Source organism: Taudactylus pleione, unplaced genomic scaffold, assembly GCF_031769625.1.
Source record: "Taudactylus pleione unplaced genomic scaffold, aTauple2 ptg000117l, whole genome shotgun sequence".
Taxonomy (NCBI): Eukaryota; Metazoa; Chordata; class Amphibia; order Anura; family Myobatrachidae; genus Taudactylus; species Taudactylus pleione.
This window is the reverse complement of record NW_028284519.1, coordinates 296286-321177: the sequence shown is the minus strand read 5'-3', so window position 1 is coordinate 321177 and position 24892 is coordinate 296286. Positions and strand designations below refer to the sequence as shown.

Genomic DNA, 24892 nt, shown 5'->3' with positions numbered 1-24892 from the left:
CACCTGCAACTTAACTGTGGCCCCTTGCCCTCTCTTTCAGTAGTGAATACTGAACAAAAATTATTATTAAGATGATCAGCTATTACATTGTCTCCCTCAACAAGACTCCCTCTTTCTGTCTTTAGTCTTTTTTATTCCACCTTTGTTTTTTCTCCTTTCGCTTATATACTTTAAAAATGTTTTGCCCCTTTTACCCACTGACTGTGCCATTTTCTACTCAGCTTTTTCCTTTGCACATCTGATTACTTTCTTAGCCTCCTTCTGTTTTACAAGATACACCTCTTTGTCCTCATTATTTTGAGTTTGCTTGCATTTCCTAAAGGCCATCTTTTTTGCTTTCACAACACTTGCTACCTCTTTCACAAACCACACTGGCTTCCTTTTCCTTGTGGTTTTCCTAACCCTTTTGATACAAAGGTCTGTTGACTTTAATATTGTACTTTTTAAATTTCCCCACCTCTCCTGCACTCCTTTCAAGTTCCTCCAATCTGCCAAAGATTCGCTTACACATCTTCCCATCCCTACAAAATCAGCCTTCCTAAAATCTAACACCTTTGTTTTTGTATCTAATTTATAAACACAATCGGAAAGATCTAAAAGGGAAAAAACACAGACACTGCATACTAAAGTGTATTGCATTAAATACATTTTAAGGCCATAAACTTGTGGGTAGGACTCAATTATTCAATAGTTTATATTGCATGTGACTTAATGGATCCACTCACCTCTCTCCATTACTGTACTCCTTTCGTGGCTGTGAAGCAGTGGTGCAACCATCGTAGGTGCAGGGGTTGCGGTTGCTACGGGGCCCGAACCAACCCGGGGCCCGGCCCTCCCCATGCACCTACGGGGCCAGGCCTATGTCCTGAGTATCCTCTGTCCGCGGCCCCCCATCCTCACTCCCCTCTACTCCACTTACCTGCTCCACAGTCGCAGCCGGCTCGCTTCATGGTCGCGTCCTCCCGGTCAGCTCCGCCTCCGGCTCTCCTCATTGACTGATACTGGGAGGAGTCAGTGAGATAGAGCCGACCAGGAAAGAAGGTGTGCCTGCCCTTCTCAGCGCAACCATGGAGCAGGTAAGTCGGGGGAGTGAGGAGGGTGCTGGCCTCAGGCCAAGGGGGGAGCCAGTAATTTTTTTTTAGCTATGGACCCCTGTAAGTATAATTACACCCCTCCTGTGAATTATAGGACCAATGCAAATGCATCATATATTGGAAATGAATTTATAGAAACAGATACAGATGTGTCCTCATACACTATTGCCACAGTTACACCAAATAGCCCTTCTCAGCCTGCCAGGTCCCGTGTGTTTTTTTCACTGGAATGTGCGTCTTAGTCGCACCATGATGCGACAACACTGCTTCACGATACTGCACCGATTCATTTGAGATGCAACACTTTTATATCTGTCAGACTGTCTGAAGTGCTACGATGCAGCGTCTATGGCTTTTTTCTGTTGTACATATCCAGACTTAGTTGCACACAGATATACAAGTGTCACATATGACATTTTTAATCAGTGCAGTCTCGTGAAGCGGTTGTCGCTTTGTGACTAAGACGCACATTAGAGAGAAAAAAGATGCTACATCGCTTGGCGCAGCTTACTTGCGCCAGGCGTCTTGAGGCTAAGTGTATAAGGGCACATCTGTATATAGATAGCTAGCTATAGATATACAGATATATGTGTAATTTGACGCCAGAATAATTGTTTAAAGAAAAAAAAAAAACTGGGAGGGAGGCAAAGTGGTTAGCATCATTGCCTCACACCACTAGGGACATTGCTTCAATATTTTTGTTGGTTTCCTCTGTATGGTCTAGCTTCCTCTAAGTCCAAAATAAAAGCAATACGGTTATGGGAAATAAAACCCTAGTGTGTGCACATATTAGATAATTTAGACTGTAAGCTCCATTGTGGCTGAGCCAGATGTCACACCAGCAGTAAGATCATACGGTATTAACTGGTCTGCACTACTATTCAGACACCATGGTTTTTGAGGATTTATGTTCCATTTTTAGCCACACTGAAGCTTTTGTTTTAATTCTTTTTATTTGGATAATATTACTTTGGTTCAAAATATTCACATTGTTACATTATATTAAAAGTTTTAGAGCAACAAGTCTTTTCGGTCTCCTACTGTTATAAAATGCAATAATTTAAAAACATCATTTTCTACATTTTGATTGTCAAATGGTCAGATTACATGTTCTCAACAGTCATACTACTTGTGAATACAGCTGTATGCGGTTACATGTACATGGATCTACGCCACTTGCCATGGCAATGAGTGATTCCAAAATTGACCATCTTAAATTATTAAAACAAAACACAGTTGGGGTAATATTCTTTAAACTAAATTAAAAAAGGACCACTAAACCTATAATAAAAGTTGCCTTCCATAAAGGACCAATAGCTAACACTAAAATATGTACAGACTTTTTCACATAGGTGTTTTTTTTTTTTTTTTCAGTCTAGGGTTTCAGAGGCATTTTTACTAAACTACATCTAAAAACGCATCCAGATGCCTGTATTTTCTTTTAAAAACATGTCTATGTCTATACCATTTGTCATGCTTCTGAATATTAAAAAACAAAAGGAAAAAAATAAATAAAAATAAAACCACAACCCAGCACTCTGAAAACAGTAGCATATAATTTTTTTTTTTAATTTTTTGAAAAGCTTTTTAAATAAAGGCTACTAGTGTTTGAAAGCAAAAAAAACCAAACCTACATTTATGGGCTTGTCAACCATTTCAGGAGTTTAGCAGAATTTAAAAAATTTACGATAAAGCGGACATTGCTGTGGATTCCTATACACAGTAGATTTCCCGTCTGACGGACATAGCACTAATCCGCTTTTAGCAGAATATGGCTCATGATAGAAAAACAGCTTACACTTAACTGCACAGCATATACAATGTGAAACAGGTCATTGTACATATGTATTTGTGTTTCTTACTTGCAGCTGTTTATTTTAAGGCTTCGTGATCCTTTACAAAAAAATAAATTCATAAACTATCCCAGTTAGGACTATAAAAGCCAAAGTAAGATTTCAAACACAATTAACACCCCCCCCCCCCCCAATGTAATAGAAGAGTGACTGTGAGCAGCTACCAACCAGCAACTCGTTAGTCCATAATTTACAGCATAGAGAAAACGTTAATTTCCTCAAGGAGACTTAAGAAAGGCAACATAGCTGGAAGCACAGTAGGTCAGAGACAAGTATCGGGGTGCAATGAGGAGGAGCCATGGACTTCTTGATGAAATCTGGTTTTAAATATTGCCGCAGAAAGTTTAGACTGCATCAAGTACATCTGACGCCACAGGCTTAGGGCATTCTCTCCGTGCTCGCTCGGCTCCATGAGACATGTCACGTCCTATGATCTCATTTACTGTAAAAAGACGAAAAAACCCATGAAATTAGAACTTTTACCTGCAGATCAAGTAGTTCATTTACCTAGATAGAAAAGTAGACAATACAATGGCAATAATCTTTTCTGTTTAAATCAAATGAAGTAAACTCACTTGGAACCAAATGATCAAGCAGAAAAGTATAAAACTGTGAAAGCAAAAATATGACCAATTTCTTTATAATATAGTACCAACATATTCCACAGCACAGTAAGCAAATAAAACGAAGACATAATCTAAACGAGATATAGGGGGCGATGCATCACACCTTCTTAAGAAGACAGCCAAAAATGTCCAATGCAACAAGCTTCTAGCTATTTTCTAGAATCTACTTGATAAATGATATATAGATGGTGATTGATTGGTTGCTTATCATAGATCTTCCCCTATTCAAATGCTTATGTACATGTATTAACAGTACTTAGCAGCAGCATAGAATTTCAGTAATAGGGCAATACTTGCAATCATACAATCGGTAGGCAATTAGGAGATTGATCATGAGATTAAGGGGCCTATTTAAAAAAAAAATTGTTCTTTTCAAAGGAAATGCCGCAAAAAACGGTTACTATATATACACATATATTGCCAGGACAGACCAAGTGCCAACGGTCTGTTCTGGCGAGCTCATATAGTAGATAGGTGCAGGCACCGATGTTGCCAGAAGAGATGAGTCACGCTGCAATCCAGCAAGTGGATTGTGGGAGAAAGAAGAAATCGCTCTCTTTCTTGCGTCTCTCCGCACTGCCGGCGGGTGTACACACACAACGTCATCTTCAGATTGCAATGCGATACTTCCAATTTGTGTAATGTGAAACAGCATTGAAATTACTGTCAAAGCTGTTTTTTCACGGTTTAAATAAAGAGAAACCTTTTCTCCTGGTAACTACCATTACTTTTATAAATACACCCCTTATGCTGGCCATACACGCTACAATTATCGGGGCGATCCGCCCGATATCAGCGGATCACCCCGATAACTGTAGCGTGTGGGGGGGCGACCGAGGGTTAAATATTGCTCGGTCGGGCATGTCAGATTGCCCAGCATGCCCGTCCGATACGATATTTCCCGGTAAACAGTCGGCCGCATCGGGCAGTGCATGCCCAGCCGCGGCCGACAGACAGACATTTCCTGTGTTCCTTCCTACGGAAGGAACAGGGAAATGTCTCCGCCCCCGGGGGCGGAGCGCGCATGTCTGCCGAATACACTGAGAAAAATCTCAGTGTCTGCCGGCGACATCTGCGGCTGGCAGCCGGCCAGATAAAATGTCTGTCGGTCTGACAGACATTTTATCTGGCAGTGTCATACATTTCATACTGGTACAAATTAATAACAATGAGATATGGCAGAAATGTTTTCAATGGAAACCAAGGGTATTCCCTGCACTGAGCTTGTGTAGTGATATCTTGTGGAACACATTGCCTACCATATTCCCATTGGTAAAACAAGAAACCATTTCTGTATATGGAATTTTCACAGTGAAATAATAGAAATTGATAATGATAAAAGTATACATCTTTATCTTTATCTTTGCTAATAGTTATTATTAGATAAGCCCATTATGAGAGATAAATCAGCTTCTAATTTACATTTTATAGGCTATGCTTGAAAAATGACAGGAGCCGATTGGTTGGTACTTTATCAAAGCTTGGAGAGAGATAAATACACCCCATAATTAGGGACCTATTTGTCAAGCTTTTCTTTCATAAAATGATGTGGAAACTGCAGTTTCTGCATCATTTTATGGTTTGCAGCTACAGTATGTGCTAACAGCCTAATGCAGGGGAATTTCACCTACTGTACTTGTCCCTCCCATCTCTTTCCCCAACATTCATTATCTCTTTCTTGGTTGCAATCCTGTTTTGCGATCTGCACAATGACTCATAGTTTATGTGTGGCATAGATCTCTTCTCACCTTCCAGTCTCATTCCATCATGCTTCCACTCCTTGCCTCCACCTGTATCTTATACTGTATTTATGGTTGGTTTTACAGACCCCACATAGTGGTTGGAATAATACTATGGGATCAAGTCAACTAGACACAAAGGGAGAGAGTTGCTATTGCAGCCTAACTTGCCACCTTCGTGACCAGATCTTCTCCTGGTTTCGTGAGCCCTATGAGCAATACAATTATCTGCACATTAAAATCACTACATTGAAAGAGTCATTCCAATAAATATAATGAAGGAGGACACAGCTAGCAGATCAGCAGTTGCCCAAGTATACTTTTTCTCATATAACTTAAGTTATATGAGCTGTGTTAGCACTGCAAATTTATTGGGCTCATCTCTAACTGAAAGCTGCCTAATCCACCCTATTAGTTACTAATATTATAAATTAGATGTGAAATTTAACACTGATTTATACGAAATGCGTATCATTCAAATGTTCAATTTATATGTATTCAGTGGCCACTTCAAAAGATGTGCTGTATGTTTCAGTAAATATCTCAACCGCCATTCATTTGGCAAGAACACAATGCCTTTACAGACATGGTCATGTGCATCTTTGATTTGCACAGCACATTGAATCTTGAAGTAGACGGGCTACAGCATGGATAGAGAACCTCAGGCCCGTGGCCGTATAAGGCCCACGGAATAATTTGGTCTGGCCCTCTGAGCTTTTTCAGCTAGCCTCATCTGGCTAGAATGCCTAGAATAGAATCCTGCAGTCAGAGTCTATACAGCAATGCCGCCTGGAGTGTCCTTAGGACGTATCAGACGGTCACACTGCTGCCCTTACAGCTCCCTGGAGCATCCTCAGGATGCTCCGGGCATTGCTGTAATCACCTGCAAATGTGACCCCACCCCCATGTGACGTCACACGGAGGGGAGTGGCCTGGGCCCTAAAATAATGTTCTATATAACAAAATGGTAATCGGCAGAAAAAATGTTCTCCAACCCTGGGCTACAGCATCAACATCAGGTTACACTGTTCCCCAACCCTGGGCTACAGCATCAGGTTACACTGTTCCCCAACCCTGGGCTACAGCATCAGGTTACACTGTTCCCCAACCCTGAGCTACAGCATCAGGTTACACTGTTCCCCAACCCTGGGCTACAGCATCAGGTTACACTGTTCCCCAACCCTGGGCTACAGCATCAGGTTACACTGTTCCCCAACCCTGAGCTACAGTATCAGGTTACACTGTTCCCCAACCCTGGGCTACAGCATCAGGTTACACTGTTCCCCAACCCTGAGCTACAGCATCAGGTTACACTGTTCCCCAACCCTGAGCTACAGCATCAGGTTACACTGTTCCCCAACCCTGAGCTACAGCATCAGGTTACACTGTTCCCCAACCCTGAGCTACAGCATCAGGTTACACTGTTCCCCAACCCTGAGCTACAGCATCAGGTTACACTGTTCCCCAACCCTGAGCTACAGCATCAGGTTACACTGTTCCCCAACCCTGGGCTACAGCATCAGGTTACACTGTTCCCCAACCCTGGGCTACAGCATCAGGTTACACTGTTCCCCAACCCTGGGCTACAGCATCAGGTTACACTGTTCCCCAACCCTGGGCTACAGCATCAGGTTACACTGTTCCCCAACCCTGGGCTACAGCATCAGGTTACACTGTTCCCCAACCCTGGGCTACAGCATCAGGTTACACTGTTCCCCAACCCTGGGCTACAGCATCAGGTTACACTGTTCCCCAACCCTGGGCTACAGCATCAGGTTACACTGTTCCCCAACCCTGGGCTACAGCATCAGGTTACACTGTCACAGGTTTACCAAAAAAGGGACAATTGGAAACTGGAAACATGTTGCCTCCATTTCTCCAGTTTCTCGCAGATGGTAGGGTCAGAATTTGGTATTTCAACAGTTCAGGCTTGTGGCGGTGTACAGAGTGTTTTCTTGGAACACATTAGGCCCTTTAGTATTAATTGAGCCTACCTGCGTATTGTAACTGGTCGTGTGAATCTTTTCGGCTAGATTAAGCAGGCGGCGCCGTAAATGCATAGTATGTTGAGCAGCTGCTGAGGGGGATATTTACATTGTCCCCCTTTACAGTACAGCCTGGCCCTTAACCCATGGATGTGATTAACCCGGCCCTGGGAGCTGCAACGCTGAGGATGTGACATGTGCGTGAGAGCGCGGCAAATCCAATGGGGACCACAGAGAGTTAGGTCGCGCCAGATCCATCACTCCCACAGGTACACAGATCTGTGCATAGTATATATTTTTATTTTGGGTGGGGGAGGGGATGTGGCCACACCTCTTAGATTTCTCCATGCCCCCTCTTTGACCCACTCTCGATAACCCTGAGGATAATGTGCTATATCACAAAACACAAGTCATCTAAGGTGAATTACACAAACATGTCAAGGAGTGTTTTACCCAACTGCAATGTGGCCATTAACACCCCGCAATGTTTAGCTGCGCACATTACTGTCTATTACCGTAGTTCAACATCGTTAATTTTCCAGGGAACATATATGGGGTGAAAAGAACACTAACAATGTTGCTGGTCGCTATGGCCAACTGAATGAATCTCCCACTAATAAATACAGTGTACTCCAAAGCAGTGGCAGAACTCCCTGAGGCAGCGGAGTCATTAGCCTCCGGGCTCTAGCTGTCAAGGGGGCACCGGAAAGCAGGCTCAGCGACAAGCAGTTACAAGGGGCACAGTTGTAACGTGGCCCACAGATATAGCCATCTATAACCACTGCCTGCGCCCTGCTGATCACTGCAGCGACGCAGGCAGCACTTAAGATGGATCCATCGGTGGGGTCCAGGGAGCTGGTGCAATAAAGGTTCTTTGTTAATTGCAATACGGCGTGCATGACATCATGCACCGCCATCTACTCCGCCACCGGATTTGCAACAGGAATATAGTGCTATTATATCATATCAACATAGCCCAGAATCACTAAGGATGAGACCAGCAGCTTGCTGGTAACATTCCATGCCACAAACAATTCCAGCTGTTCTGGGGGCACAGAGGGGCCTTCCCAGTACTAGAAAAGATGTACGTAACAAAGTGGTGTGTTTGTGTGTATATGTACTGTATGTGTGTGTATACATGTATGTGTCTATAAAATAAATATTTTTTGTGTTTTGTTTTACAATATGCCGTGTGTGTGTGTGTGTGTGTGTGTGTGTGTATGTATATATATATATATATATATATATATATTTTTTTTTTATATGATGGATTTGTCAAAAAGGCTGAAGGTACATAGTGTTATAGATAGTTGAGGTTAAGAGACATATATATATATATAAAAAATTAAATCCAAATACATGATCTAGAATGGCTACTGAAAATAAAATAATGTTCAGGCTCAAAAACATCCGTTTTGGATAACCAAGTATATATTGCTTTTTATTTTCCTCTTATTTCAATATAAAAATGGTTGCCAAATATAGCAAACGCCACAAGGCATGTTGCATTTAAGCGAGTCGGTATATTTAGTAACATGCAGTGCTAATGAGAACGTTTCAGCTTTCAGTCCTCAGCCTAGCTTGCTAAAATTAAACCAGCATTGGTGTAGAGAAAAGCACAGTTGTTCTTGTCCATTTTACTGTATCAAAAAAGGTCAAATACAAACCATATTCCAAACAAAAACTTTTTAATCTGTACGTTGTTAAGTATCCATGGTGGTCAACCTACCAGAGGGGCCCACCATGTGGCTGGCATCCGATACTACAAAATGCTACATATTACACATTTAAAATGCAGATGACCACATTTTATTACCAAACTGTAGACATGCACAGGGCATATCTACAATGGAATGCCCAATAACTTCACCATTAGAAGTCAAAGTAGTTTAATATTTACAAGTTACTTATTTATGATGTAGCCATTTTCTTGCTCACCAGATCATTTGACATTATATGGGCTACAGTGCCAGCTTACAATTGGCCACTGAAATTTGCCCAATCAAAAGCTAGCAACAAATACTAACTTGTCAATGGACCCTCGGCAGATACTTGTCATCATACTACAGATCAAGCCGGGAGTAGCTGGAGAAAACAGATTGGTCAGAGTTAAACCCAGGGAATTTAAATTTTAATAATTTTTTAGAACTGATTAAGATTGTAATAAATTTAAAAAAGATTGCAAAAGGAGACTTTCAGTGGGTAGTGCACGCCGAGTGGCCGCGTTTTAGGAGAGCTCCGGGCCAGGCTGATAGAGCGAGGGTGGAGAACAATCTGGTTAAACACTGCGATTGCGGAGCCGGCCATTCACCTGGCTGCCTCACCCAGACACATTTGGGAGGTCAAGGAAGCTGTTATCCCAGGATCCGGGCCCGAAAAAGGGCCATCAAACCAGACGCTGCTAGCGGGGACGCGGTGGATCACTCCCGCCATTTCTGTGAGAAGCGGTGGTTGTCAGCTATACCTAAACTAGGCGGGAAGAGGTGCACGAGCGGCACAGTGGTCCACTCATATTTGGAGCGAGTGGAGGAGATCCCGGTGCACAAGAGCGAGGGCTCCGATGAGAGATGGGGGGGTCTGCAGTCAGAGGAGGTAGCCGTCCAGCATGGAAACAAAGCCCACACTGGATGGTGGGATAGACAGGGTGCTTGTTCCGGACGGACTACCACTGCAGTACACCGTGCGGAAACATATGGCCAGGTGGGGACAACATGTTCTGAGCCCCCTTGGGACTACCACTTAAGTATGGGCTTTCATAACTGTGCCACTGGGGTTAACGTGGATACATGGCTCCCCCCAGGTTGTATTGAGAGTGGGAGAACAGAAGCAATTGGGTGGCTGGACAAACTATTGGGGACTGTCACCAAAAGGGCTAAAGTGCGGGGGGACTTGCGGTGTCCCTGGGACATTTGATCTCTGAAAAGGGGGTTTACAAGTGGAAAGTATTCAAACAGCTATGTAGCTGCAATTTCCCTCATACAAGAGACATATTACATTGCTGCAAAGGAGCATCTTTGATAAAACTAGGTTTGGAAACTATTGTCTTAAGCATGTCAATTCTCTTTTTATTCCAAATAGAGGGCTGTGTGTGTGTGTGTGTGTGTGTGTGTGTGTGTGTGTGTGTGTGTGTGTATATATATATATATATATATATATATATCATGAATTATAGAGAAGAGGGAAAATAAAGGGAAGGAAAAAAAAAATAAAAAATCCTGGTACTACTGGACATTCATTGTACGTTACTTTTTTACTCCAATTGAAGGTCTATATAAATAATTATTAAAGCAAAGAAGAGGTGAAAGGAATGAAAAAAGGGAAAATCCTGGGACTACTGGACACTCATTGTATTAAATCTACATTGCGATAACTTTTCTCTCCCTTTTTTTTTTTTTTGAAGGGGGAGGTGGAAAGAGGGGTAGGAGAGAGGAGAAAGGAAGGGGAATTGCACTTTATATTAAATTAAATTGTGTGACAAAGATGGGATCGTAATTCTACATGTAATTTGTAGTTCAAATGTATTTTTTTTTTGGGTGTGCCTGCGGGGTATGGATACATTTTTTAAGTAGAGGGGCTCTAGGTTCTCCCCTAAGTCCCCTAGTAAGGCAGTCCAGGCCTCTCCCCATCAGCAACATATGCGTGATATTACACCTGCTAATTCTCCTACTCGTCCTCAGGAAGGATCTCCACCCGTGAGCAATATGACTCAGACAAATGTTGCAGTAGCAACCTTTTTGCCATTAATAGACAAAAAACTTGACCATATACAAGTATCCCTGGATTCTGCTTTGGCTAGACTCTCTGAGAACACCACCTGAAAGAAACCTTAGAGCAGCGGGTTAGTGACTTGGACAATACTTTAATAGTCCATAATACCCTAGAAGACCACACAAAGCAAATTCAGTGGCTTCTTGAAAAAATTGATGACTTTGAAAACAGGGAACGCAGAAATAACCTGCAATTTATTGGTATTCCAGCTAAGGTGACTGATATGGCCCTAGCGAGCTACATTTCTTCGAAAATAATTAGTGCTCTAAATCTCCGAAATGGTTACAAATCTTCAAATCTAACGGGCCCATCGACTGGGTCCCCCCCAAGAGATGATCCGAACAGTAAGCCTAGACCAGTAACAGTTAAATTCTTGGACTATGGTATGAAGGAAAAAATATGGAGAGCATACCGGAAAGGCTCTTCACTAAACATTGAAGGGGATAATCTATTAATCTTTCAAGATTACTCTGTAGCTTTGCAACAAAAGCGTAAGGCATTTCAATTTGCAAGAAGTTGATAGGGGTATACGTTTTGCACTATGGTATCCGGCCAAGCTACTCATTACGGATAAGGACTAAACTTTAACTTCTGATACACCAGATGCAGCAAAGGCCTACTTACACCCAGATAGGCCACCTGGGAGGTTGGCTAACAGCCAGGCAAGTCATGATACGGGAAAGGTAGGGGGCAGAAGTTAATAGTTAATATATGGATATGGTTCAATGTTGGGGGTGGGGGGTTTCTTTGTTTCTTTTTCTATATTAGGTGAAGATGGTATATTCATAGAAATTAATTTCTTGGAATGTAGGGGGCCTAAATATCCGGGTAAAGAGAAAAATGGTGGTGGAACATTTGAAGAGAAATGGTATTGCCTTTATACAGGAAACCCACTGGGAGAGGGGTATCAAAGCCAAACTCAAAGCACAATGGATTGGAGATTGTATATCTTCATGCCATAGCTCCAAACCAAGAGGGGTGGCAATAGTATTAGCCCTCTACCTACCATATACTGTTTTGGAGAAAGTGGAGGACTGAGGGGCGCTACCTCTTGCTCATAATTCAAGTACATGCTACTAAGTATAGTCTTGAATGTACAGTATATGCTCCGAACTGTGCACAAATTTTTATTTTTTTTTGCAATGGTCTCACAGAATTTATTACAGAGGGATTGTCCAAATCTCATTGTGAGGGGTGATTTTAATTGGGTGGACAACCCGGCCTTCGATAAATCAACAGTTTTAAAATTGCAGTTGAATATTCAAAATAATTCTATATCCAGTCTTAAAAACACATATGGACTAGTGAACTACTGCCACCTGAGTAAACCAACAGGTCATTCATATAGATTTTACTCATGGGTTCATAAAACCCTTTCGCGTCTAGATTATATTTTGATAGAGGATAGGTTAGTCTTGAATGTCAGGGAAGATGGAATAGCAGAGATACGGATATCAGATCTAGCATAAAAATTACTATTCCTAAGGTTAATAAGGGCATATGCTTGTGGAGATTCCTAGCATACTTGTATAACCCTGAGGACTTTAGTAAATATCTTAAATTTAAGTGGGCAGTGTTTCAGGAGGACAATGCAGAACATAGAAAGGACCCGATATTTTGGGAAACTTCAAAAACAGTCAACAGGGGTCATATTTTATATCTCCATAATTACAGGAAAAAAAACAAAAATATGAATCTCTTAAGTGTATTTCGGAGAGTTTTAAGGTGTATTGTGTGTGGAGGACTTTATAAACAGTTAGAATAGACATCTTATGGAAAGCTATTAGCACAAGTGAAGGCCTCTTTGGATCATTCAATAAATCGTTTTTAATATGTGGGGTGACTGTTCGGGCAGACTTTTGGCCTCATGGGCTAGGCTGCAGAAATCTAGGAATTGTATCTGAGATATACTTTAAGACTCAGAACAAGAAGTCACTAACTATCAATAAATAATGGAATAAATTCTACTCTAAACTGTATACAGATATCCCACAGGAGGATTCTATGATGCATGATTTAATATTAAATTCTCATCATCCAACGTTATCAAAATCGCACAGATTTTCTAAATTGTGACATCTCGATAGGAGAGATACAAGAGGCTCTATCTGAATTGAAGTTGAGAAAGGTCCATGACCCAGATGGGCTATCGCCAGAGATTCTACAGCAAGAGATCACCCCTCTACTGTTTGATTTATTCCAACATATACATAAAAGTAGTCCCGAATATCCAACTTTTAATTCGGCATCCACAATATTTCTTCTAAAGGCTGGAAATGAACCCCAATTGGAATCCTCTTACCGGCCTATAACAGCCATAATCCTAGACAGCAATTTACAGTTCAGATTCAATAATGTTATAGGCTGCAATCAATATGTGATGAATTGCCCCATCAATTGGGGTTTATATCAGGCCATCATTCGGTCAAAGGGATTAGAATGGCTATTACGCAGTCTTATCAATCAACAGGTACACCCAGTATATTAATTAGTTTAGATGCTAATAAAGCTTTTGACACCATATCTTGGGCATTTCTATATACAGTATTATCAACGAAGGAGTTTGAATAAAATTTTATTACGTCTATTTGATCATTATATGAGTCTCCATATACGTTGTTACTCATTAACTGTAATATATTCGCAAAAAGGTGAAAATGAGCCCCCCACTTTCTCCTCTTTTATTTAATCGGGCGCTGGACCCAATGTTACGCTATCTGCAAAATTGTTATCAGGGGTATTGGGGAGGGACCTCGGAATATTAAGATAACAGCTTTTGCAGATCTGTTATTGTATGCAACAAACCCGAGGTTCTCACTAACACCACTAACGCAAAAATTAACAGATTTTGGAAGAGTTACTGGGTTTTCAATAAATGAAGATAAATTTGTGGCAATGTACCTCAAACTAGGCTGTAGGAAACCAGCATGGACATGGGACTTGCCTATCAGATTGGCGAAAAAATTTCATAACATACCTAGGGGTAAAACTCCCAAAAGATATAAGCTTATTGTATAGTTTAAACTGCTATAAAAATCATGTGAAGGAGAATTATTGGGATGGAAACAGCTACCCATTTCCCTTTCGGGGAGAAAAAACCTGATAAAAATGATATCCTTCCCTTGATTACTTTATCCGCTGCAGTCACTCCCGATTGTTATTACCCGTAGTGATGTGCGAGAGATTAACAGGATGGTATGCGTTCGACATCCCAGCGGGCTAGATGCTTGCATTAGGGTAATTCCATGCCAAATCATCACAGCTTCCAACCCAACAGTCTCAGATTTTAATGAAATTTGGTAGGATGGTAGACGGCCTAAAGTAACTTATATATGTAAAATTTTAGCCTTCAGTGATTCACCGTCCATAGTTTTCATAAAAAATTGTTTTATATTTAAATATTGACTTTTAATTTCAAGGTCACATGATGTGACCTTGAATATTTAAAAAAGTGTATGTTTAATTTTTTGTACATAAAGTACTTTATACACTTAAATACAATCTATCTTTGATATCATTTTCATTTTGGTAACAGGAGTAAAAAAATAAATAAAAAATATTAAGTACAGCAGTTGAACCCTTCTTGCAACTGGCAAGTTCAGACTTGTCTTGTAGTGTCTCTCTGTGTTCTAGGGATAACCATCGGTGGTTTTCAATTGATGGTCACCATCGGTGATAATAATCAATGGTACACCATCAATGGTTTGCACTACTCGATGGCCACCGCTGCCATCTGGTGTTTTGCAAGCCGTGAGCGAATAAAAAAAGGGGGGGCATGGCTTAGCAGATGGCGGGGCTAAGCTCTATGTCACGAGCAGAAAAAAAACCCCAACGGGTTCCACTTTGCCATTGATGGCAGAAAAGAATTGGCTCTCAGCCGTCGATGACAAAACCATCGACCATTGGTAGTAAACCTTCGATATTTGTAAACTGTTGATGGTCGATGGCCATCTCTACGGTGTTCTTCTCAGTCTGGCTGCAGCTTCTGCATTGAGAACTAGTGATACAAGGGACTAAGGGCATGAGTCATTATGGATTGCAAGTGTGATCGCGGCTGCGATTGTATGCTAATGTTAGCAATCAAAATGACATTGCAGCCTAATATACAGACGCCCACTTCCCCCGTCTCACATCCAGAATACCTTGCAATCCTGTAAAAACATCAGTAACATCGTGTACCATTGGAGCCTCACGCACAATTACATCAGGTGAGACCATACTCAGAAATTGCAAACTTTTCTGCACGCAGTGAGACCTCAAACTGCATATGCCGTCACAGAGGCTAATTTATTCACACCCCTGTAACGGTGTCCAAACGTACAGGCACGCCTGTGTTTCGCCGACCACTCCCCCGTCACCATCCCCGAAATGTCACTTCCTGTCAATCACTCTGCGATGACTCTGCATGGTGTGTGCGATCGCAGTGTTGCATTCGTGCACACGCATTGCGATGCATACACATGTGCAGAATGCAAAAATTGGCTGGCTACGTGCGTAATAGCCTGCTGAATCAGGCCCTAAGACAGTTTAACCAATATAGTTTATCAGTGAATAGTGGTAGTTTGATCAAGAGCGTGACAAATGGATAAAAAGTACATGAAGACTCACTGCTGCAACCCATTTGATATTAAAAGATACAGAAGCAGTAGAAAATTATCAGGCAAAGGTTCCTCAGCTGGAATAGTATATATCCTTTTTTTTTTTTTTTTATAACACTTACAATTTTTGCGGCTTTCCTTTTGCAATAGTTTTGTTCTTATATCAAATGGTTTGCAGCACTAAGTCCTAATGTACTTCTTATCCATTTGTCACGCTCTTGATCAAACTACCACTATTCACTAATAATCTGTATAGGTTTCCAAACATCGTCCTCAAGGTACCCCAACAGTTCAGGTTTTAGAAATATCCATGGTTAAGCACCAGAAAAGCACCTCCACTGTCCTATACCATAGACACCGTAACCTACAGAAATCCTTGACACAATAAAAGCCTGGTAAGCAGTCATTACTACACTTTTCCTTGTATTTGCCAGATACAGTATAAGGGGTCATTCCATGCCAAATCATCACAGTTTCCAACCAGACAGTCGATGACGCGATTCACGCAGAATGACGTCATCATGGCCTCACACCCTGCTTCACAATGCCAGTAATCTCAGCATTGTGTAATGGTGGTGGGGCCACAATGAAGCGAATGCCTAGTCACTCCCCCTACTCCGCTTCTACACCCCCCAGCTATGCCGACCTGGCTGCCTCCTCCCGGAAGCAAGCATATCTTGTATCACTAGCTCTCAATGCAGGAGCCGCAGCGAGACTGAGTGGTGCAAACCATCGATGGCTCACCATAGATTGTTATTGTACCATCAATGGTTAACACTGATAGTGCCATCGAAGGTGACCACTGATGGCCATCCCTAGAATAAAGAGAGAGACACTACAAGACAAGTATGAACTATGGGGAGGGTTAGGCACTAAGGGGGAAGGGTTAGGTTTAGGGTGCTGGGAAGGGAGGGGGAGGTTAAGTTTCGGCACTGGTGGGGGGGGGGGTTGGGGTAGGGAGAGGGATAGGGTTAGCATACTGGCCACCAAGTGTCGGTATGTTAACCCTGTCAGGATCCAGGTAGTCGGGATTCTGACCGCCTGGATCCCATCTGTCGGTATTACATACTGATTCCAACAGGATATTTAATACATTTATATGGGAAGGGAAAAACTAGAGTTATGGTAAGAACTTACCTTTGTGAACTCTCTTTCTTCAAAGTCCATAGGCTCCACAAGGAGACCTTGGGGTGTAGGTGATGGAACTGAATCTGGGCACCACGCAGTTAAAGCTTTCAGCTCCCAGGATGCACTGGGTCATCTCTCCCTATACCCCGCCCCCGAGCCAGAGGCACCTCAGTTCATAACAAGCCAAAGGTCGGAGGAGGATAAGAGAGAAGGAAGACTGGTACACTCAAGAATCACCATCTCACACAGAAGGAGACAGAAAGCCGGTGACCAGCAATATAGCCCATATGAAGCCAGGTGCGTCAGGGCGGGTGTCCTGTGGACCCTATGAACTTCGAAGAAACACAAAGGTAAGTTCTTACCAGAACTCATTTTCTTCTTCAGGGTCCATAGGCTCCACAGGGAGACCTTTGGGATATCCCAAAGCAGTCCTTTTAAGGATGGGGACACTCCTGCGCTGAGAGGAGAATCCGGCGCCCAAAGGAAGCATCCTGAGAAGCGAAGGTATCAAAGGCATAGAACCTTAGAAAGGTCTGGACAGAAGACCATGTGGCCGCCTTACACAGCTCAACAGCCAAGGTGCCACGGCAAGCTGCCCACAAGTGACCCACAGACCGAGTAGAACGAGCATTAACAGAAGTTAGAACATATGTATATAAAAAAACTGATAAAAAGTGCTCCCCTAAAAGACTTGATGCCAAGGAGAAGCTGCTGCCAAAAATGAAGGATGTGCAAATACTTCAACAAATTTGTATAAAAAAAAAATAAATGGCTGCGCTTCTTGATGACAAAAAATTAGAAAATTTAATTCATATAAATTATATCACTATATATATATATATATATATATATATATATATATATATAACACTTATGAGTAATAAACTCTCCAATTAATATAAACAATTTGGACATTAAAAATATACAGTTCATTGAAATACAGTATACATATACATAAATATCTTGATTCTACCTAAATTAGGAAAAAATATATTTTATTTTTTTTGGAGAACTGGTTTGTATATAACAGCAGAATCAATATGAATAGTCCTTGTCTATTGTATTAGACAATACAAACAGTTGTGTTTGAGGCAGTAAATATAATTAAATATCAGCAGTAGAAGAATATTAATTTTATGCCGGCATATATTAAAAAAATAGTCTGTATATGTAGGAGTGAGCTCACCCGTTTGAAGTATGGAATCTCAGCGTCAGTAAGATATCCTGATGGGTATCCCGTGCAGGTACACGTAGAATTGAGTATAAACCTGTGTGCTAATGCACTGAGGCAATAATGCTGACCAGTGATGTGGGTCGGCACAGGAAATTAATCTGATATTCACCACATATAGGTACGGTAGGATCGCTTAGTTAGTTGTTCCTTATACAAACACACCCAATCTGTGATGTGTCCAGGATTACAATAGAATTGGAGGCAGTGTGTGGCTCTACCTCAGTCCACGCGATGATGGTACGAGGTGCTGTTCGTCTCTGCCTGGATCTGTGGAGTGCTTGATGTGAATGCAGCGGCGGCTGAAGATAGCGGGCACCGTTTGTGCATTGGAGCCAAAGTGCCTTCCTGTGATGTATAATCAGCACGGGAAGAGAGACTGGTGTCACCGCCTGAGATGGTGCATACACTTGTGGCTGGATGTCCCGTGGACAGACTCACCAGATCGGTGGTGTATTTTGAGCTTCTGTTAGTATGGAGGCACTGAATGGCTCTCCTCTGTCCCGTGCGGCAGTGGTTGAAAGCACTGTGTGGCTCTGCCTGGATCTATGGAACACAAGGTGAATACAGTGCCGGCTGGAAATTGCAGGGGCCGCTGCAATGAATATGCTGGCTGCAGGGTCTGTATATGGACTCTCTATCTCTGCCGTAAAGGTTTTTACCTTTTACCTTTACGGCAGAGATAGAGACAGTCCATATACAGCACCAGGAGATTGTACAGACCCTGCAGCAAGCATATTCATTGGAGCGGCCCCCGCAATTTCCAGCCGGCAACGTATTAAGTTAACCTCGTGTTCCATAGATCCAGGCAGAGCCACACAGCGCTTTCAACCACTGCCGCATGGAACAGAGGAGAGCCATTCAGTGCCTCCATACTAACAGAAGCTCAAAATACACCACCGATCTGGTGAGTCTGTCCACGGGACATCCAGCCACAAGTGTATGCACCATCTCAGGCGGTAACACCAGACTCTCTTCCCATGCTGATTATACATCACAGGAAGGCACTTTGGCTCCAATGCACAAACGGTGCCCGCTATCTTCAGCCGCCGCTGCATTCACATCAAGCACTCCACAGATCCAGGCAGAGACGAACAGCGCCTCGTACCATCATCGCGTGGACTGAGGTAGAGCCACACAGTGCCTCGAATTCTATTGTAATCCTGGACACATCACAGGTTGGGTGTGTTTGTATAAGGAACAACTAACTAAGCGATCCTACCGTACCTATATGCGGTGAATATCAGATTAATTTCCTGTGCCGACCCACATCACTGGTCAGTATTATTGCCTCAGTGCATTAGCACACAGGTTTATACTCAATCCTACGTGTACCTGCACGGGATACCCATCAGGATATCTTACTGACGCTGAGATTCCATACTTCAAAACGAGTGAGCTCACTCCTACATATACAGACTATTTTTTAATATATGCCGGCATAAAATTAATATTCTTCTACTGCTGATATTTAATTATATTTACTGCCTCAAAACACAACTGTTTGTATTGTCGAATACAATAGACAAGAACTATTCATACTAATTCTGCTGTTATATACAAACCAGTTCTCCAAAAAAAAAAAAAAATTATATATTTTTTTTCCCCTAATTTAGGTAGAATCAAGATATGTATGTATATGTATTCTGTATTTCAATTAACTGTATATTTTTAATGTCCAAATTGTTTATATTAATTGTAGAGTTTATTACTCATAAGTTTTATATATATTGTGATATAATTTATATGAATTAAATTTTCAAATTTTTTGTCATCAAGAAGCGCAGCCATTTATTTTCTTTTATAGAAGTTAGAACATGCAGGTCCACCTGCGAGTAAGCCTCTGAAATAGTCATACGAAGCCATCTAGCCAATGTTTGTTTGTTGGCTGGCCATCCCTTCATGTGAAATCCACACAGCACAAATAAGTCTGATTTCCGAAGGGAACTGGTACGGTCCACATAAATCCTGAGGACGTGAACGACATCCAAGGAGGCCTCACCTGCCGAGAGATCTGGTGACTGAAAGGCCGGTACTATAATCTCCTCATTAACATGGAAACTGTATGCAGTCGAAATGCCGACCGCCGGCTTCCCGACTGTGCAATCCTGACAGGGGACAAATGATAGGCGTCGAAATCCTATCCACCTATCATTATCCCTACCCTGGGAGTCTGACGCCTGGCCTACCGAGGGTAAGCCAGGCGTGGACAACCTTGGGAAGGGGGGTTAGGTTAGAGGCTACCGGGAACGATGACTTATGGTTAGGCGAGGGGAAGGGGAAAGGGGGGGAAGGGGAGGGGGGGGGTTAGGCACCCTGGGAGGGAGGTTAGGGTTAGGCACCCCTAAGGGAGGTTGAGTGGGGGGGGGGGTTAGGGATAGTGTGCGGGACACCTCTGTCATTGCAGCCTGACAGCCTGACTACGAGTACCTCCAGGATGGTTGATGTAAGCCACTTTTGTGGCATTGTCAGACTGACCCTGTACAGGTTTTCCGTGAAGTATGTGCTGGGCCAGGTTGAGGGCCCTGTAGACAGCTCGAAGTTCCAATATGTTGATTGGCAGGGTTGATTCAACAGATGACCAACGGTCCTAAAAGGAGTGCGGACCAGTCACTGCGCCCCAGCTCCGGAGACTTGCGTCCATTGTTAGGATTACCCTGTCAAGGATCGAAAAGGGGCTACCCTTGGTTAAATGAGATGTCTGAAGCCACCAAGATAGAGACGGACGCACCTCTGTAGAGTGCACCATCGTCTGAGCTTTGATCCGATGGGGTAACCCGTTCCACCTAGAGAGGATCAGCCTTTGCAAAGGCCAAGAATGGAATTGAGTATATTCCACCATGTCGAAGGTGGACACCATGGATCCCAGAACCTGCATTGCTTAGCGGATCGACACTTGGAGACTGTGGAGACATCTGTGCACTCGTAGTTGAAGTGTGGAGATCTTGTCTGATGTCAGAAAGATTCTCTGATCCTGAGAATCCAGCAGGGCTCCCAGATGAATCATTCTCTGTGAGGGATTCAGGTAGGACTTTTTCCAGTTGAGTAACCATCCGTGCTTGTGCAGGAAAGCAAAGGTTAACTTAACTGCAGACGGCAGTGAAGCACTTCTGGGGATCCTGCTAGGAGCAGTAGGTCAACCAGATATGGTAACAGTCGGACACCCTGACTTCGTAGGTGGGCAGCCATGATAGTCATAATTTTGGTAAAAAACCCGTGGAGCTGTGGAGAGTCCAAAGGGCAGAGCCAGAAATTGGAAGTGTTGCTGTATAGCAAACCAGGAGATATCGCTGATGTGAGGGTCCTGAATATCCAGAGATACCATGAAGTCCCCAGGTTCCATAGCTAGGATGATGGAGCGTAGGGTTTCCATCCTGAACCTGAGGAATTTGTTCAAGGATTTGAGGTTGATAGGCCGGTGAGACCCATTCGGCTTCTGAACAAGAAAGAGTAGAATAACCACCAGTACCTCGCTGAGATAGTGGGACTGGCATAATTCTCCCTGCTTGCAGCAAGGACTGTATTGTAAGGCCTTGTTCAGGTCTGAAGGAGGGCCTGTGTAGAAAACTGGTGGGGAGGCCATCTGAGAAATGAGAGGGCGTACCCGTGAGAGACCACTTCTCTAACCCAAGCATCTGTGGTGGTTTGACACAGCACTGGGTGAACAGAAGAAGTCGGCCTCCCACTCTGGGATATCCCAGAGGGAGGCCCGTCCCGTCATCCGAGGATTTATCCTCGGGTTTTGAAGCAGGGCGTCAGGTGTTCCGGGTCTGCTTGGTCCTGGGTTTGGCGGCCCTAGTGGAAGCAGACTGCCTAGGAAAGGACTAACCTTTAGGCTTTCCCCGAGGACGAAAGGACTTTAATGATGTAGTCCAAGGCCTAATAGAAGTAGTTGCTGAAGTCAGAAATTTAGCTTCTGATGCTGCCAACGTGGTTACAAATTCGTCAAGGTCTGAGCCAAACAAGTGCTCCCCATTGTAGGGTAACCTTTCTAGGCCTTTCTTGGAATCCACGTCTACCTAGCCACAGGGTACGGCGGGCAGACATGGCCACGGCCGAGACTCTGGAGGTTAGGAGACTGGCTCCAATGTCGCTTCTCCAATATAGGAAACTGCATCTCGAATGTGAGCAACAAATGACATCTGATCCCTAGAAGCATCTGAGGGAAAAGAGTCTTCAAGTGCGGCAGCCCAGCTCTCCACCCATGCAATAGCCATGGTTGGACGGGCAACATCCCCCTGAAAGAGAATATATCGATTTCAGGCAAGCTTCCACTTTCCTATACATAGGATCCTTCAAGGAAGCAACTGTAGGAATAGGCAACTTAGCGCTTTTAATTAAATGCTTAACATGTGAATCCACCGCAGGGGGTCTTTCCCATTTTGCACAATGAGCCACAGGAAAAGGGTAACATGAGGTCAGACATTTTTGTGGTTGAAACCTCTTACCAGGCGATAGCCAGGCTGCAGCCCTGTGTTCAGCTATTTGATCCAATAGAGAAAATTCTGCTGGAGCCACTTTCTCTCGTTTAAACAGAGGGTGCTTGAATTTAGGGGCTGACTCTTAATCTTCTTTTAATAAGATGGACAGCTCGTACCAAGGCAGGAATATACATTTTTGACCGACTCTCATCCTCTTCCAGAGGGGAGTCAGGGTTCGAGATCAGCATCTACTGCCTCCTCAGATGATAATTCAGAATTTTAGAGTTGCGTGGACTGTGACAATAACAGGACGCTTAGAGGGGTTACTGGTAAGGGCTTCTCACCTTTCAACATGGTTTGAAAGGCATTAGATGTAGCCATTAGACTCTTCACAAGGTTAGAGAGTACGTCTACCCATGGTGGGGCCTGTATCGCCTGAACCTGTTGCGGCCACCCTAAAGTGGGAATTACGGCCTGCTGTGATAACCCCATAGGGGGAATGACAGCCGGAACCGCCAGGCGGTCCGTAATAGTGGGCAGAACCTGAGAAAATGAAGCCTAGGGGGGCTCTTTTGTACAGGCGCTGGGTTGTCTAATGGGCCTGCGGAGTATATTACTACATAACCCATCTCAAATCCTCCTCACTTAAGCCAGCAGTACATAATCTGCCTGATACCAGTATGGGTGCAGATGCCTGTTTGTTACTCTTGCCTTTGCTAGACCTAGCTGCAGAGTAATATGGCACACAATATGGTACTGGGTATAGAGCAACCACCGTGTAATTAGGATACTAGTAGGAATGCAATATACTGGTCCTGTCTTATGCCTGGGTGCAAGCTGCAGGAGCACGCAGCCCAAATATGGCACAGTGCAACGACCAACTGTATGTGACAAACCTCACGAATACTTTGTTCTATATATGTTAAGTACAGGAAAAAGCCTGAATACACCTGTATGTTAGGGCAAAGTCAGAAAAAAAGGGAAAGATATATGCTGACAGATTAGAAATAGAAAACAGACAAACAGCGCTAGAATTAAGTGGGGCATCCACTATACGATTTTAGCAGGCGATTGAACGATAACGTCGTTATCGTTCAATCATTTAAAAATCGTTTATAAATCGTGCAGTGTTTGGTCGTTAACGATCAACGATGCGCGCTCCCGCTGGTTGTCTGATCGTCTCGTCAGTCGACCGAACATGCAGGTCAATTTCACTTGATCTATTAAAGATAATTTGCAAATCGTTTAGACTGAAAGATAAAATTTCAAGGGAAATAATCTAGGGAAAATCATTTAGAGATTGGACAGGGAGTAGATCGTCTAGTGGATGTGCCCCTTTAGTCACATACAATGCAGAAATAACATAACTGCAAACTGGCACTACAATCAACTACACAGACTGAGTGTCTGGTAGGCAATAGTGCTACATACGCTGACCCTGGGGAGAGGTATGCAGGGGTCCGGACCACGCATTGTCCTGGGAGAGCTGCGACTGCACCATGAAGAAAATGGCCACCAGAGACCTCAGAGGGGGCATGGCTGGAGAAGGAGAGCAGCTTAGGGAAGCCAGACAGCAGTGGAAAGGTGCGCATAACTGAGGGGAGGAGCCGCTTAAACAGGGAAGCCGTCTCCCCTGGCCGATCATTAACCCCTGGGACGCTAGTTTCTCACATCCAAATTGTCCCTGGTGGTCCAGTGGAGTGCGATGGCCGGAGTCTGCATCTACACTCAGCCACCTCCGGTCTGTCCCCTTAGACCGGAGGTATCGACTGTCAGTGCAAGCGGCGACCTGCCATACCTGTCCACTGATGTCTGGGTGCAGTCTGGGTCCTCTCCGGGGGCCCTGGCTAGCGCTGGCCCCCAGAACGCCCGTTGAGATCCCCAGATCAGTGCTGGCGTCACGGCACCGGAGTGGCAGCGCAGATGTCCCAAGGACAGTCTGCTGCTGCGCGCTCTAGTTGTAAAGATAAAGTAAAGAAAATTATAAAAAGAAATGAGCTTTAGGGGCTGTCTAAACAGACACCCCTGTGAAATGATGACCAGACTCCGGCCGGGCACCAATGAAACAGAGGTGTCTCTGGCTCAGGGGCGGGGTATAGGGAGAGTGGACCCAGTGCATCCTGGGAGCTGAAAGCTTTAACTACGTGGTGCCCAGATTCAGTTCCATCACCTACATCCCAAGGTCTCCCTGTGGAGCCTATGGACCCTGAAGAAGAAAGGGCCAGAATTAGAATTGCAAAGCTACAACAGCCTACACATAATGAGGGAGTGAATTTACCTGACTTAGAACTATATAAGTTATCAGCACAGATGCTTTATATCAGAGACTGGTTACAAGAGACTGATAATTATGCTCATACATCTCTGGAACGTGCATTTTTTCCTAATATGGATCTAATAGCATTTCTGCACATGCTGGATATTCCCCCATTTAATCGGTAGATACACT

General features: G+C 43.4%; 1 protein-coding gene across 1 annotated transcript in view; it reads right to left on the bottom strand.

The window, feature by feature from the left end:
- Positions 1-2035: 2035 nt before the first annotated feature.
- The window catches only part of NFATC3 (nuclear factor of activated T cells 3), a 215539-nt gene continuing 192682 nt past the window's right edge, over positions 2036-24892 (bottom strand). The window contains exon 10 of the mRNA XM_088471830.1: positions 2036-3389. Within this exon, the coding sequence (XP_088327956.1) occupies positions 3292-3389 (98 nt within the window). The 3' untranslated portion in view covers positions 2036-3291. The remainder of the gene's footprint in view (positions 3390-24892) is intronic.